This window comes from Poeciliopsis prolifica, unplaced genomic scaffold (assembly GCF_027474105.1).
Source record: "Poeciliopsis prolifica strain line A6 unplaced genomic scaffold, Auburn_PproV2 SCAFFOLD029, whole genome shotgun sequence".
NCBI classification, from domain to species: Eukaryota; Metazoa; Chordata; class Actinopteri; order Cyprinodontiformes; family Poeciliidae; genus Poeciliopsis; species Poeciliopsis prolifica.
Window position 1 is genome coordinate 770,906 of NW_026562404.1, and position 17,638 is coordinate 788,543.

The 17,638-nt window shown below is 37.2% G+C and overlaps 1 protein-coding gene across 5 annotated transcripts in view; it reads left to right on the forward strand.

The window, feature by feature from the left end:
- The window catches only part of acot7 (acyl-CoA thioesterase 7), a 45,976-nt gene that overhangs the window by 23,098 nt on the left and 5,240 nt on the right, over positions 1-17,638 (forward strand). For all 5 annotated transcript variants that reach the window (XM_055049819.1, XM_055049820.1, XM_055049822.1 and 2 more), the window contains 2 exons: positions 4,271-4,387; positions 9,873-10,057. In XM_055049819.1, coding sequence (XP_054905794.1) covers positions 4,271-4,387; positions 9,873-10,057 — 302 coding nt within the window. The remainder of the gene's footprint in view (positions 1-4,270; positions 4,388-9,872; positions 10,058-17,638) is intronic.

Consider the following 17,638-nt stretch of genomic DNA (forward strand, 5'->3'; position numbering starts at 1 on the left):
AATAAAATAACTGTATTTTATGTTGACACTAGGTTTTACAGGCAGTTACTAAATAAAAAACCTTTTTGCTGATCAACAACGTGTTCAGCCTCAGAAGGCAGTGAAACAGATTTGTTCAGCTCCAGTGTTAAAGTTTTTTCCCCCCTCCACGGAAACATGCTCAGCAGGCAATTAGAATCTTTTTTTCTTGCAGCCACCAATCATAGCTCATTGCACCATCTTGATTGGTCAGACTGGAGGCAGCAAAAAAAAAAAAAGAAAAAAAAATCTAAGTCCAAAGTGCAAGTTGCTACCAGAAAGTAATAATTTAAGGCCACTCAGAATAATGTATATTTTATTGCAGTATCTTGGATCATTTTTAATATGGATGGGAAGTTGAAAGATTTTTAGAGGAGATAAAATTGGGAATTTGAAAAGTACCTAATAGATCAATGCAGATTTTTGGAAATTGTAAAGCATCGACTTGGACAACACCAAAAGCAACCAGATATCTTTAACTATACCAGTTTTAACTTTTGGAGTACGGGCCTGCAGCATCACATGACCTTTATCATGAAAGATATGCACAGTTAACAATATGCTTAAATTTGACATTGAGCCTTTAGCAAATTCTTCATTTAGTTAATAAGTGACAAATCCCACTTTTTACCAATAGAACAGAGAAGGATAAGACTGAAGGACACTACACAGGAATCCTACACAACTTTTACTTTTACTATGTACTCGTAGTAATTGTTGGCAATTCCTGTGTTTTTCAATGTGAGTTTATGTTACTGCAGCAAAAAGAGGGATTCTTTACATGGCCTTTTAAACTTTTTACCTTTGGAGCCAATAAATATGGAAGACGCTGCTTTTCATGGGGTTTACAGTCAATAAGAAAAGTCATCATGAGCTTAATGTGATTTGCAGCAACGTAAAGCCAAATGCAGATTTGTTAATAAGCTGCCTGTTGTTTACTAATGTTTATATAGAAGTGAGATATGTTGGAGCAAACACAGCCTATAGGAGTTTCGAAGGAAATGTGGGTGGGATTGGGTGCATTGCAATACCGTTAACAGGAGCGGTTTCCATAGAAACAGCTCATTAGGAGGCAGTTTGAGCTGTTTGATACCGTCCGTGATTAAAGGACTTGCTGGGGAGGGAATGAGCGTGACGGGAAGAGATGAAAAATCATCAATAAAGATTGACAGAGAACCAAAAACAGCAGAAAGAGAGGAGAAACATAGTGATGAGAGAATATATAAAGGAACTGAAGTTAGTCGCAGTTTGTGGAAGGTATTCCTTGTAGTGTAGGGTGTTATATATCTTAGAAAGTAGTGAATTAAGAAGCTTGAAGTCAGAATACATAGTTGAAGGGCAGGAAGAGCTGCTTTGAAGACTTCTTTCATCATAGCCAGTGGGCAGCACCGCTCTCAGGTTCTGGGAAATTGTCACAAGGCATCTAATCACATAGGTATTCTGCCTTGTGGCGAACTGGGCTCCACTGGGGACTTGGTTGCTAATTGCCCCTTTTCTCCCCATTGAGAGTGAGCTGTCTTCCCTCTTCACACACACCACCGCTACCCCTTCCCTCCGCCTTTTTGTGTTCCCACCCTACGGCAAAGAGAGAGTCATGAGTGCCATGTCATCCAGTGAATGTGTAACGTCAGGCCCAGGGCTGTCTTGGCCTAGACTGTCCTCGTTTGCAGTCTCACATTGAGGATTACTTCAACCTTCTACTCTGACTGTACAAAGAGAATGTTTTTTGCCGGAGTTGCATTAATGCTTAAGCCGGCGGTAGAAATTAATAAAGACAAGCATCTACGGTCATTCAGAACAGCATTGTCATGGACTTTGTTCCAGCATTTTGGTCATATGTTTCTATTGTTAGCAGGTTATAATATGGATTTGTAGGGTCAAACATAGTAGACTAATTTGGTGCATTAAGCAAGAATGTAAATAGTGATGACTGTACATTAAGTCAATAATTCTTGATGCTGCACCATTTTTTCAATTCAGTTGCATTTATTTGAGTTACATAGCACCAATTCAAACCCCTTACTCTCAAGGGACTTTATATTAGATGAAAAAATATCTTTAATCATGTATACTTTTCAGTTGGTCCAAATAATCCAACAATTCAGCCAAATTGGTTAAAGTCAGGGTTTTTCAAACCAATGCTAATTTGTAATCCCTTGTAACATAGTACATTTATTTGCTGTCATCATTTTGTTGAGGTCACTAACCACCACCTTGAAATGTTACATGGGCAAACATGACCACTCTAGGGTTTGCATCACTCCAGGGGATATTTTCCATCCTAAATGAGATCTCATCAATTTTCTAAACATTACTGTGGAAAAGTTAAAAAAATATCTTCTCAACAGACTCAGGGAGGTATACATGATGTTTTGTTGCATACAGAATGGGGGAATTTGCCACCAATTTGAACTGTGAAGTGATAATTTTTGGTTGACAAGTTGGTTCATTTTCTAATTTGAAATATCTGGTCATAAATTTGAATACATAACTAGAGTATAACTCCTAATGGACATACTTTAAAAATGCTGTTAATTGGTTTAAATATAATACTGATGCTGAATGTCAAATTAATTGCGTTTTTAAATCTTAATCAGCTCAGTGGACCCAGTTTCATAGCTAACGCAAAGCAGCACATTTTGTTTATGCTCCCACACACTTGGCTGTCATAAATAGAGCCACACAGTGCAGATGGTATATACCTCAGGGAGCAGAATCAGTCTTCTGCAAGCATCCTTATTGATTTTCTGGAATATAAAAGATACATAATGCGGTTCAGAAGGAACAGTCGGGGCAGCCGAAGTGTGTGGCGAACGGTCTGACTGTCTGTAAATGAACACACATTCACAGACACGTCACACATGCTCACAGACTGTCTCTGAGAAGCAGATGTTATCCTCTTGTTTTTTCCTCATTTCCATCCCACCCACTCCATACAACGTGTCCCACTTTCTGTGAGAAATCATCAAACAACTATTTCCTTTACACATGTCACCAGCTGCCAGGGCTGAGTGTGTGGTATGGGTGTGGACGTGTGAACTCCTCTGCTTCCATGTTCTGAAGTAATTATTGTTAAGCTTTAACTCTGGTTTCCAGCTCAGTCATTCAGACTAAAATATTTAAGCCTGAAATTTAGAGATGCACAGATATGATCTCTGTTAATACAGTTGGAATGGCCAAGGAATAATTTTGTGTTGCCTAAACACATAGCACATTGTCACCACCTTTTTGCTCCCTTTTTCTAAAATGCATGAAAAGATTCAAATAAATATTAGAATAAATGCTGGTTTTTACTTGTCAGAACAATATTAAATGTTAGAAATAGACTAACATTTGCCAATAAATTATGTTCATATCTGTGCCAAAATTGTGGTTCCATCTAGTACCATTCTTGAGGAGAAAGAGTTAGCTAAAACATTAATGCAAGAATGATAAGCAATCAAAAATTAGAGAAAAACTGATGATAAACCTTTTATTATAAACAAAAGTTGATATTTATTGAACTTCCTAGACTTTACAGGAAGACTCAATAGGTTCTTTGAGATGTCTGGAGTACTCTGCCACTCACACAGCATTATGAAGTCCTGTTAAATGTCCTATAAGTTAACCAGTGCCATTGTATTTGGGTTTCCACTTCAGTCCATCTGAGAAATGGACTTAAGTGGTGAAAAATGAATTAGGCTGGCCAGGTGCTCTTTGAAGGCGTAAAGCAGCAGCCACATGCATCGCTCAGAGTATTTCAGAAACTTTTGATTTTCTGTCATATTAAACCTCACAATCCCTCTTTTAGGTTTACAAAAAATGGTGCAAAAAAAAAAAGAAAATATCCAGCAGGCTACAATTGTGTGGATGAAAATGCCATGTTGATGTCAGAGGTCAAAGGAAAATGGGTAGATTTTAGCTTTGACATTCAGGTGGAGAGCATTTATTCATCCAACTTAGTATTCACAGCTCAGGCTGCTGCTGGTATGGGTGATGTTTTCTTGGCATACTTTAGGCTCCTTAGCACCGTTTAAGAGTTGTTTAAAAGCCACAGCCTACCTGAGCAGCGGTTGATGTCAAGATGGCTATTTGTGTCTTTTATTTCTTAGAATTTCATGCAGTTTGATTACTAAATTAGCTTTTTATCTGGTCAAACATGTAGCTGTACTAATTATATCAATGAAGAAATTAGTAAGGCTGTTTTCTAAGTGTAATGAAGTGCACATCTAACAATCATCTGTAAGCTTCTTTGTGCTTGTGTTTGATACAGGTGTAGCCATGAAGCTGATGGACGAGGTTGCTGGAATTGTTGCCGCTCGGCACTGCAACACAAACATCGTCACTGCTTCTGTGGATGCCATCAACTTTCATCGCAAAATTAGAAAAGGTAAGGGTAGACTGGTGAATGCACACTTGGATTTATATCATTCATTTATTAAAGTAGTAGTGGTGAAATTATCTGCACTATTTGAATTTAGCAAGTTCGGCAATTACACTGGATTAATAGAATGGGTAGAGATTCTAATTTTGCTATTGAAGTTTAATGAGACAAAATACAACTTTCCATTAAGTGTTTGACACGGTGCTGGTCATTTTGACACTTTGCCTTTTTGCATTTTTCCTGTGAGTCAGATAGTTTCTCAAATGTATTTTTGAGGAATTGCAAAAAATACAGGAATCACTTTTATCTTGAACACTATGATTTTTGAAGAAAATAGTGGCTTTTATATGCAGCATCTCTGATGTTTGAAATGATGCCATCTGGAGAATCATTGCTTTTATGGAAGAAAGATTAAATAGACAGTTGATTTTATACCAATGACCTAGTTTGCATGACCAGATCTACTTAAATCTTAATGTTTTCCTGTGTTTGAATTAAGTTGGTCAGAAAAGGCAACCATATTGTTGTATGTCAACAATAATAATGGCTGCTTATACTTCTTTCTAACCAGTACAATTAATGGGAGAAACATTAAAGAATAAATAGTATTTTGGCTTTCAGACTTGAAGATAAATGATTTTTCACTGACCCAAAATGTTTATAAAGGTACACAACCATTTCAAAAGCAGCACATGGCAGTTTCTTTTAAAACATTTTTAATTTAGACAGAACCTTGTCTAGACATCCAGTCCTAATGTTCAGATGTTGTGATCCCTCAGGATAAAATGTTAACAATAGACTGGCTTCATCTCTCCCCATTGTTGAATTATGAAGTGGAAAGGAAATGCCACAGCTCAGCACGACTGTGCCAGCTCAGCTTTGCATTTACAGTACACGTGTTTTCAACTACATCTCCTTCATTCAAGCAGAATAATTCACTTGTTGTGTTGGTTTTGTCAATCAAGGTCTAAGTATTTAAAAGCAGCAGTGTGTAGGGCCTTAGATGTGGAAAACACTTGAAAGCGGCTGCGGAATAAGCTGAAGCAGTTAGAGGTTTCAAGCAGGATCGGATCACTTCGTCACCATTTGTAGAATTTGTTCTCTGCTTTTTGTCCTGCTTTTCACTTCACAAAGAACTGCATACAAATCTAAAACACAGTATGAAAAAAATTTAATCTAATCGGTACAGATTGTTTAAAATCCACATGTATGCCCTCTATTTCTATCTATGCCAGTGTTGCTATGTGCATGTGAATGTCAATGCGCACATTTGTATTTATTTTTTGTAGATGGTTTTGACGAAATAGTATCATTCTTAAGATGTAGGAGGTCAAATACAGGGTATGAAGGTGGCTTCGGTATCAGTAAATACCCAAGCAGCAAAGAAACTTAAATATTTGATGTTATTCCTGACTTAGCAATGTCTATCCGCTGATTTACCTTCATAGGCTCTATGGTAAGCATGCACCTGCTGTGCTATTTTGGGCTTTAGCTCAGATAAAATTTTTCCAGTAAAACCTGCACCGACCTGGACTGATTGATGTTTGTTATCAGCTTCGCTAATAGATCAAGTAGGGAAAAAAAACACAGAAGTCTCTTACTGGCAGACATGCTTTGTTTGTGCTTACAGCTGGAAACAAAACAAAAAATCATCGTATTGTCCAAGTGACAGAAATCAACTGGGAAAAAAAAGGTGCAGGTATTTCCTGGAGGTCATCTCTAATGCCCAGCTAATGGCTCTGCTGCTCAGACTTTGTCTCCAGGTACATTACAGTTTGAGCGAGAGGCACTACTGCGAATCAAAAAGAAAACATTCGCAAAAGGTCACCGACTATATCTCCTCAGAGTTTCTCCTTTTCATATTGTGTTTTGTTCTTTTATACATTTTCCCAGGGCTCAAGCATTAGTGCTTGGGAAGATTTTATTTTAACCTTTTATAACAATGACCAGTAACACATAGTTCTTCTTCCTACTGTTTTGGGCAGTCATCTTGATAATTAAGCGTGCCGGTTGAGAATGAACACATTTTTTGAACAGCTTTGGAAGTGGAACAAGAAGATGGACTTTGTAAAGAATCCCTGTAGTGAGTGTTTCAGGGTTGTTTAATCCGCTTTAATCAAACTTTAGTTCATTTGCCAAGAAAGTCTCGTTCGTTTGGGGAAATCGAACTCTGATGTGAGCCAAGAAGAGCGAACTGTGGTCTATCTAAGTCTCACTTTGGTTGGTTTAGAGGGTTTGTCATTAAATGTAATTTTGATTTCTTTATTTCATTCTTTGGGGCATTTCTTTTCCATTTTGAATTAAAGTATAGATGTGTCTGTTTCTAAGATTAACAATAATACATGGAATAATGCAATAGTAGAACTTAATAAAACAAAGCCCAAAAACACCTGTCTGTTTCCCAGCTAAAGCATCAGTATCACACAATATCCAAACCAAACTCTACAAAACGTAAAGCAACTGTAATGTCAGATTGAAAAAAGAAAAACAATATTTGTTATTTAGAAGCCGGAAAGAGTGGTTTGATTCTACCCATTGATGTCCCGTGTATAGTCACTGCTCTTTTTTGTGATCAATTATTACAAAATAGCCAGAGGTACAAATAATGAGAAGAAATACACAAAACCTCAAGAGCTGAATGTCAGATGAAAGGATAAAGCAGGAGAGGGAGAACAAAAACAGCAATGATGAGGATGATGACAGAGTGTTTCATCTTAAAACCTTAAAATTATGTTTTTGTTTTATTTTCCTAAATAAACATGATTTTGCTTTTATGCTTGCACAGTTTGGATGTTTTATGCTTTTCTTCATGACAAACACTAGAAAAGTAGTGGAAGTTCAACCAATTTAATACTCTAGAGAAAAACATTTTTGCTTGTTCATAACATAAATGTTACTAATTCAGACTGCACCAAAGAGGGCAAATATTTTGTTTCGCACGCTCAGCTCAATGTATAAATTTTTAAGCTTCTACCGCAGGTTTGCTGCATTAGACGAAAACGTGAGCCGACCTTCAGAGCTGCACACATGCAGGATGTTTCTGCATGAATCAATTCTTAATCGCTAAAGACTTAAAAAAAAAAAACAGACCCATCATCAAGACTCATTTTTGTCATAATGCCGTTGAGCAGATCTCACTTCTCTCTGCTGAGCTGTCTATGTCTGTGCCAGAGGCGATTTATCTCAATGAGACTGGACTCGGCCCTGGTGGTGACATCTTAAAACACTCAAAGGGGCAGATGACAAGGGGGAAGATAAATAGCTTCAGTGTATCAGCCCGTCTACTTGTCGCTACTCATCCTGATATACAGCCATTGTACCACATCACCCTTTTACAGTTTATCTTGAAAATATGTTTTTGATCCGGATGTCACAGTTGATATATCATCTTTTATATATCCACGGTCCTCAGAACCAGTCCGGTTTTAAATTAAGTTAGCGAAAAAATATCTTTTTTTTTTTAGCTGTTCAAACTACAAGCAGATAACAATTCTATAACAGTGCAGAAAATCACCGTCATCGTTCACAACCGACTCGGTCAAAAATTGACCCGAAGAGAATCTGAGTCAAGAGGAGAAAGCCCAGACTGTGGTGGAAGCACACATTTTTGGGGGGGCAAAATTGCACAGGAAGGAAATGGCCTGGCGAGAAAAATAGATTCACTAAATAATTGTTGTTTCACCAATTTTCTATTATTTTTAATTTTTCACTTTCCACTGTTTCACCAAAAATAGAAAAAGATCAGGGGTACCTAGAAACATTATAGTTATTGTTTTAAGTGCAATATTTTGATTTAAGTCACGAGCTTGTGTGTTTCCACATTAATAGCATTTTCCATAAGAAGAGCATTCTTTCCATTTTGCACTTGAGTAACACGTCTAAATTGTTTTTGGTTGAAAAGATTGTTTCTTTTATTACTTGGGCTTTTTATTGTTTTATTAGCGCTTCAATATTAAGCCAGGATCTTCCTCAGCCTGCAGAGATAACACCTTCTCTCCTTGTCTCTATGGCAACAGTGGTAATAATACAACGCAGGCACATCAAAGAGAATAAAGGAATAGAACCAGTAATAGTGGTAGACTGGTTCTCCTACTGCCCTGTGGTGACCTGAGAAAAGAGCACATTTTTCAGAGAGAAAAGCAGCACAGGTTACATTTGTGTGAGCAGATGAATGAATAAACTCTCTGCACTTGTAAGACTGGCCGTCTCACACGTCTCGCTGTCAGTAAAGTTTCCTCCTGCTCCAAATGTCCCATCGTCTCACCTCTCTGCAGGCATGCTGCTGAATTTTTGAAAAAAATTTCCCCCTAATCCTCTCAGTCATGCATAACAGCTTTTTATCTGAAGTATTTTTCTTCTCACTCTTGCTTTTTTTTTTTTTTAAATGAACAATGTCAGGCTTCTCTAAAAATCTTCCCCCTGTTGCAAGGCGTATCTTTGCAATACTGAATGACAATACACCCGATTATCTGCAGGAGCCACAACCTGTCACTCAGGCCGATGGTTGATGGGATTTCTGTTTGGATTGATGAGAAACGTTAACATGTCTAAAGTGAGCTGCCTCTTATCCATATGAAGTTTCTCTTCAAAACGGTGTATTTTTTTTTACTGAAAATACAGAACAAACTGGTTCCCATATCAGTTTAACGTAAGACAAACTTCAGAAAAATTTGATTGTCCTGTATATAAACGTTTTTAAAAGGATGTCTTACATTAAACTGATCTTACGTTAAACTGATGAATGGGCCAGTTGGCAGCCTGGTCAAAGTGCCTCCACTAACTATAACCAGCTATGAACTAATCTTGCAAACCTCTGTGAAAGGGCTCAAGTTTTTAATTTAGACTAAATTATTCATCAGATTTCTAACAGAATCAAAACAGAAATCAACAAGTTATCCACTCATTTCTCAATGTTACATTGCAACCAACCCATCATGTTTTCTACACGCTGAATGTTGCATCATTGTTGCATCATTGAGTTTACCTATGGATGCAACATCATCAACTTTCTTCAACCTTTGGTTTGTGTTTGACTACCTCTGTAAATATTGTATTTATTTATTGATGTAGCAAAGCTATTGCTTATGCTGTCAGAATCCCATGCAGTATCACTAAAATATAGTTTGTGAGTGTTTTCTGGTTGGATTTGGGCTTCCCACCTCAAGTAAAAGAATAAAATTGGAAATTAAGTGTTAACTTGCTAAAGCTCAGAATGTTTCTGGATCATTCTGATGTTTTTATAATTTCAAGATTTAATTCCCTAAATTAATGGATGTTGCTGCTCCTCATTTTTTGTCCATTGCAGCTTATTGTATTTTTTAAAAAATAAAATCAGATAAAGTATCTGCAGCGAGTAATGAACACCTGAGAAACAAAAGCAGTTTTGGGATGCAAAATTAAATCACCTTGAGAAATGCTATATGTACTTTAGTATTTAAGACTAAAACTTGGTAAACAATTTATTCAGCGCCCTTCTCCTTTTCTCTCCAAGGTTGCGTGTTGACGGTGACGGGCCGGCTCACGTTTGTCAGCAACAGGTCTATGGAAATAGAAGTGCTGGTGGATGCCGATTCGCTGGTGGAGAGGCAGATAGAGAAATATCGTGCGGTCTCAGCCTTCTTCACCTTCATCTCGCTCGACAAGGAAAATAAACCACTGAATGTCCCGCCTCTAAAGGTTGGTACCAGTTAGTTTTTTTTCTGCATTGCAAACTATCATTGAAAAAAGCCAAAATGCTGTGATTCAAAATAAAGGGCAAAAGAGGTTTTATTTGACTTTGTAATCTACTAGATTTTACTGTGGAAAAACGGAAATGGGCCATAAATTTCTAGGAATACATCAACATTTAAATGTATGATTTCTGTCTTCTTTATTTTGGATGCTGATTGCTTCACTCTGATTGCAACAAGATTATTATTGAAGACTGTGGAGCATACGGACACCTCTAATCTAACCTTTTCCTTTCCTAACTTAGCATGAAAATATGTTTGCTGTACATACTGCACTCTGCAAGAAATAAAAAGAAGTTATTCTTTCTTCTAGAACTACAGGAAAACAATGCATTATTTTCCTTTTCTTTTAGCTTTTTCTTGAAACATTTTCCTTGGCAGAACTTTTTCCTTCTGTGCTTTCAGTCAGCTAATATGTTATTTGTCAGAAATGTTAAATCAATGATTGCAAGTCTGAAGTGGTAGAGCCATTTTGACGACGTCCTGCTGCTCTTCAGTTTCATTAGAAGTGTTAACCCAGATTTATTGTCAATGGTCTTACTCAAATTAAGCTTTTTTTAAACTTCAGCAAAAGGTAAAGAAAACCTTTTATTAAAAGTTATGCCTTTAACCATATTAAATATTGTTCTGAATGTTTATTTCAAGCTGTCAACATTGTCCTTTAGGCAGTATTAGTTTTTTCATTTGTTGCTAATAGCTGACTGAAATGCAGTTTTCGTTAGTGATTAGGAAACCAAATTGTAAACTGATTAAATTACTAATTAAATTACTAAACCTTTACACATTATCTTGCTCTGTGAGAATTTATCTTTTGGATTAATTTTACATTAGATACAAGACTAATCAAATATATGAGAGCTTGATTGATATTTATTGAGACTTTTAAGATACTGGTACTTAGATACCGTTAAACATACGCTATTAACCGACCGCAGTGAAGGAAGGAGTTTTTAGTTATTACACAGATCTGATTTCTGAGAATTACAGGCTGTTATTGCCAAAAACAGTCTTTATTGTCAGTAACTGTCTGACTCAGCAGTTCTGGGTAGTAAAAGCAGAGGTTAACACATAGACATGAAACAGATGGATGCTGTTCGCCCTGGCTCTCTGCTGCATGGTCATCCTAACCCTGTTTATTATGCAAACATGATGCACACGAACCATCTGCTTTAACCCGGTGTATTTGATTTATTTTCTGGCGCCACTCACCCACCCTGACTCTCTCTATGATGAACCTTTGAAATCTCGTCCAACTCTTCAGAGAGATGTGAATTCATCCTGTCAGCATGATATTTAAACAAGAGAGGGGCCCTTGAGATCCTGTTCCAAGAAATAAACAAAGGGTTCAATGGATTGCAATTAATTTTAAATGTAATATTTATTTAACTGTAAATGTGTATAAATGTCATGATTCCTAATTTCATAATTCAATAATTACTGTTTTTATGTTTGGTTGTAAATTTCCCGTTTAGTGTAATTTGTTTCAGGTTTGCCCAATGCTATTGGATTAGATCGTTCCTTGTGATCTTGTGATGATGCTTTTCACTTTGCTTTGCAAACCCAGAAAAAGCTCACAACAGCGACATGAGCTGACTAAACAGCTTCAGAAAAATTTGAAAGACCATCAGTAGGTCATTATTCTCTCAAGTGAACACTTGAACCACATTTACAAAGTTAGTACCTGAGCTCATCATTAAACTTTAACTATGTGTGGCTCACTGCAGAAGCCAAAGAGACACATTAATAAATGAAGCCAGAGCAGCAAAAGTGGTAACGGGCTGAAAGTGAAGAGTGAAGCAGATTTCTATCTCAAAATCCTTTCTCTCTTCTTAAACTAAAATGTAGTCGATGTAAAATCTCCAAAACATCTTTAAGCTTGAAATCGTCATTTTAAATGCGAGCACAATCAAAGATTTTCTAAAAGAAAGACAAACTTAGCAGTGTTAATATCTGTGTATTTCAAAAGATTTATCTCAGATTGGTTGTCTCATGAATTCTGCATTGACACTTTGGCTGTAGAATCCAGTAGAATTTGAAGGTGGACGATTATTTTTGAAAGGTGCATTTTATCCTTGCTACATCTTTTAGTTTTCACTTGTGTCCTGACTTGAAGTTCATGCTAGTTAGATATATTTGTAAGATATAATCTGCGCTCTGGTATTGGCCAAGGAGATGGTCATAAATTACTTTGCAGGTGGACCTTCTTGTTCTTACCGTTTTATGCCATGCAATCACCTCTCTATTACCTCTACACTGCATGCGTCTCTGCTCTGCTCTGCACTTCAACGTAATTTAAAGCATGGACATCATTCTCTAAATGACACTTGGAAAGTGCTAGCAGGCTTCCAAGTCAAATTCAACAGTTTCAGTGAATTTATTTAAACTTAGCACATGACTGGATCATATCAAAACAGCAATGAGATGATTCAGAAATATCTGACAATCAGTATAGACTCAAGCGCCAAAAAGCTCAAATAAGCTCATGCATTTTCTTGTCTGAAAAATCTTTCAGCTGATTAGTAACATTAGTTTTGACTCCCTGCTTACACTATTTGTAATCATATTTGTTTTATATAAATACAAAGGTTCTTTTTGTTTCAGGAAAGTATTTTGAAATCATTTATGTGCTTTAAAATACACAAAAAGACCAATTTTGATTGATTTATGTTTTATGGTCTAAAGATTTCAATATCTTCCATCTCAAAACCATCATACTTGCCCTTTATAAAAAAAAAAAAATGAAAAAAAGATGTGTTTAACAATGAGACATCCTTCTCCGGTGCTGCAGCAGCTAGATAGTAATGATCATCAAACATGTGTCTCCTGCAGGTTGGCCTTTTCAAAAGCTCCGATATTTCTTCCTATTTCCATTTCACAAAACCAGCCTTTTAGTTCGGCCATTGTCTGCCTCCCACCTCTGTGCATTCATTACCGGGTTTTCCATCTCAAACAGGCAGCTTGCTGCTTGGATTTCAATACTTGAAGATTTCAATATTAGCCTTTGTAAATTATAATAGATATAGTCATTCTAAGAAAAATGCAATGTTATTTTAAAAAAGCGTATTCAACACTAAAAAAGGAGACCTAATTGGATCCCTTACTGCTAACATGCCAGCTTAAAAAGAAGAAGAAGAGTAGAGAGAAATTTGCACAATGATGCATACACTGAATGTACCTTGGGTATAAGGAAGCTGCCTTAGCAAGAGCAGATCTGTACGTGTGAGCCTTGGCTCCATGTGAACAGATCACTGAGCACAAATGAGCGAGAGAGGAACGCCAAAGCTCACTCTGTGCTATTTCCAGCTTTCTATTTACTGTGGGCTTTAACATGGCATGAGGTTGACTCAAAATGAGGGAGCGTGCATTCGGTTTCAGTCTGTAAGAGCAAACTATTCACATGTGTATTTACATGTCTGGATCGCCAACCTGTCAACTTCATTAACATTCATTTGAATAAAATGATGGATGACCAAATAAAGACGGACATCCCTGCCGTTTCTCCTGAATGAATTTCACCTACGACTACTTCAATGCTGTGAAAATGGTCACCAAATAACCTCTGTAGAGGATCAACTGAAAACAATAAAAAGAAAAAAAAAAACGTTACTTTTAAAAAAAATTATTTTTCTAATCCATTTGGCATGCCATTAAGGACAATGGCTTTTCCTGTTTTTGTGCAAAAGAAGAGGAGAAAAGCCTTACAGATTTTCCTCCTCACTTAAAGCTTTTCTGTGTGGTTGGTTGAGCTGAGTGTTTTATAGCCACAAGCTGGTTAGCATGGGAACTGGTCGGTTCTTAAATAGTGAACCTTGGATTTTATTTGGTTCTCCAGTCAACCATTAAAAACAGGCAAAATGCTTCTGATGACTCGACCCTGTGGTGATGGAACAAAGTGAGGCAACTTTGCTGTCCTGCAACAAAAACCAAAAACATAAGTGTTTTTAGTCAAAATGCAACACGATTATAATGTAATTTCAATTTTATACCAATCTTAGCTGTGCTTCAACATTTTTATGTGCTACAGTTTAATAAATATAATGAAGCTGCTTAGCTGATCCAGCTTTATGTCCCATTTAGAAGCAGTTACTGTCACATTGCTGTCTGAAGACGGCAGCGGTTGATCTGCCAGCCCTGCTATTAGAGCTGAAGAGTCTCCTGCCTGCAACTCTACTAATCCCAACATCGTTGTTTCTTATCATTCCTTACTGGCATGTTAGCGTGCTTCTGTTATCAAGCTCTTTGTTTTCTCTTAAGTTTGTGATCATTATCTTACGGAATGATGTACATGTTTAAAATGAGCTTTTTATGCTGGCACCAATCACTTTGGTTCATTGCATCTGCATTAATGAATAATGGGCTGATATAACATTACTTATCCACTGTTATACAACTGCAATGATTGGCCTGAATCCGTTTACCTTAAACTCTGCTTGACTGATTAATTGTTAAGCCAATTAATTTAGTGGAGCGATTTAAAGTAACTTCCTTTCTTTCTTCTTGTTTCCACTTAGCACTTTGATACTTTAAACAGTTAATATACAGTATTTGGGATGACTGTGGGATAACACACTATTAATTACCCTTAGATAATAAAAGCTGTCATATGGATTTTGTTTCTTGGGGCTATAACACCTGATAGTTTCCTGCTATTGTTATAGGGATTGATTGTTAACCTGTAAGCTGATACCTAACTAAAAAGTCTGGATTGAGTTTCCGAGCACACCTGTTACATTGATAAGCTAATGGTGTTGCAATGAAGAAGAGTACAGCTTTGTTGAGGGTCAGGGGCTTTTGAAGTTAATTTAAATGTGTTGCAGCTGATTCAGACCAGTATTAAAATGGATGCAAGTTAAATAGAAATGTGTTGGAGCTCTCTCCCACCTGTAATAAACCGTAGACAGAGTGAGAGTACTGTTTAATGCTGAGTTCAAACAACATTTTTATGCCATTTTCTGTTGCGACTTTCTGTTTCAAACAGAAACAGTATTAGGAGACATTTAAGATTGTCTTAAGAGATATTCCTGCTGTGTGTGGTGTACACATTGCAAAATCTGTGGAAAAAACAACAACATAAAATTGTTCTTGAAAAGGTTAAGTTGTCTTTTCTTTTTTAGGTTGTCTAGCAATATTTGCTCTTGCCATAAACTACAGCTCAAGTGGAATTGTGTTTGAGAAGTGGTGAGAAGTGGCCCGCCACCACCATAATTATTTAGGTATACAATTATCTGCACTCCCCTTTTAACTCTGAAGCCTTTCCATTGTTTGGGAGTCTGTTGTGCAAAGCTGTGAAGCACTTTGCATAACATTTTCCTCTTATTTATTTTTAGTTTTGCAGAACAAAGACAGCACAGGCAAAACGAATTTGAACGCTTTCAAAGCTTCGAATTTGTATATCGGCAGCAAATTGTTTTTGTTGCGCTGGAATCAAAAAAAAAAAAAAAAAGATTTTAAAAGGAATAAAACCAAAACATTTCTCTGAATGTGTTGTGTTTATCTCAAAAGCATGTTTTCCCAGCACAAATGGAGGGAGGCTTTCCTCTTCTGTTACTGCATGTATAAATTTTCCAGTTGCTTGGTGCTGCTTTCCATTCAGTCTTTCCTCTTTCAAAAATCTCTTCATAAAAGCCCAAAAATGTCCTCTTTCTTTAGCTAATGCAGGAGTAACAACTCTCTCTCTCTGACTCTCTTTCTTTAACAAGCACACATAAAAATTCAAATTGAAGCTGTCTAAAACCTGGGTGGATATCAACGGGTCTTCATTTCCTGCTGTGTCCTAAAATGGATTGAATAATGTCGGGAGGTCACACATAATGCGATTCAACTTCTGTTTCATCTCTCTATTACTGTATTATCTGACTTTAATTATAAATGATTTGCACAGACAAGAAAAAAAAATCCCTTTCAAGACTTTGATTAGCTTCATTTCACTGTAGAGCTCTACTTGTTTTTCGTTTCTCTCCATCCCCCACATTCTTTATTAGTCTAATCATTAGACTTCTTTCCTCTTGGGGAAAATATAACCAACCTTGAAAGATAAAAACAAGTGTCAGACCATCCCTGCTAAAATTTTCATATCACTGTGTCGGTTTTTGAGCCAGTTGTGTTCTATAAATAGCCTGATCGAGAGGCCTGCCTCTGCTATTTTTAGCTGCAGGTGCTTTTCCCCCCTCATTCTCAAATCCTTGGTGTCTCTCCAGTGAACTCGCCTTGGTTACTATCTTTAGATTTTCCTTTTATAGCTCAACACTGGGAAGTGGGGGCAGGGGGCGAGGACTATACAAGAGTGGGTGTGTGAAGCGGTTAGGTGGGGGAAGGGGGTTGTGGTAATGTGCGTGTACTGCTGGTAGAGCCGAAGTGGGGCATGAGGACAGCGTGAGCACGGAGGGCTTCAGGGGACTGTCTTCACAGCGGTACCCTTGAAAAGTACTGAAACGATTTATGCGCTTGCCGGTCCAGTTTGGAAATAAATGAAAATGTCTTCAAGCACCTTAGACCTGTACAATTTTTTTATTCTCTTATGAATTTGAAAGGTTCTATTAAAGCGAAAGGGTCTGCAACTGGAACGAGGCTGGCTGCCAATGTCTAATGAATAAATTAAGCGCATTCATCCCTTTTGAACTCGCAACAGATTTATTTCTTTTCACCTCTTTTATCTGTTTATCTTTGATTTTTTTTCATCATCTGTCCATCCCTTTCAGTCTTCCCGACTCTCATCAGATTTCCCATCTCCCTCTCCTTCTCCTTCACTTTACTCCAGCCTCACTTCACTCTTTTTTTTCTGTTGTCCTCTTCTTCCTTCCTTCCCATCTTCCTCGTTCTTCATTGGCAGAGATTCAGCTAGCCTCCTCTGACACAAAAACAAGGCCAGTTCTCATGGCAACCTTCTGTAGTCCACATGAAACGATGCACATTTACTTCTAGATGCCCGCCATTGAAAACGGCCACGCGTGGGTAAACTGGTGCAGTCACACCAGAAACTCCAGTAATCCAAAGCATGGCACAGAGACCACAAAGCTGTTTGTTCTCACTGAATCAAAGCTCATGTATCTGGAGTGGATGATTAATTATGCACTTAAGGTTTTTGACATACCTTATTCATGAATTTGCAAAGATGCTGAAATATTTATGGACATGCTAACAAATCTAAACAAAGTCCAGTCTAGTAAAGGCAGAGCGTTTAAAGACTTGGACGCTATTTTCAAAAGCAAATCGTTTTGTTATCATGTAGTTTTAGTGTAGACCCCCAAAGTGTGATGCATCTTTAAGTAGGAGACTATTGTTATAGGGAAAAGGAGAAGAACCATGCGAACCCCATACAGAAAAAAAAATAAATAGGTTGGGATTTGAACCCATGACTTTGCTGCTGCAAGGCAATAATTCCACCATGCAACCCTTTCAGTCAATTTATTTACAGTCAAACATTTCTCATATTATTCACAAGCAGTGTTTTGGTAAGGAACGCAGCTAGGGATGTGTTTCTTTTCAGTAACGGTACAACGATAATAGATCCACAGGTGGTTAATGAATT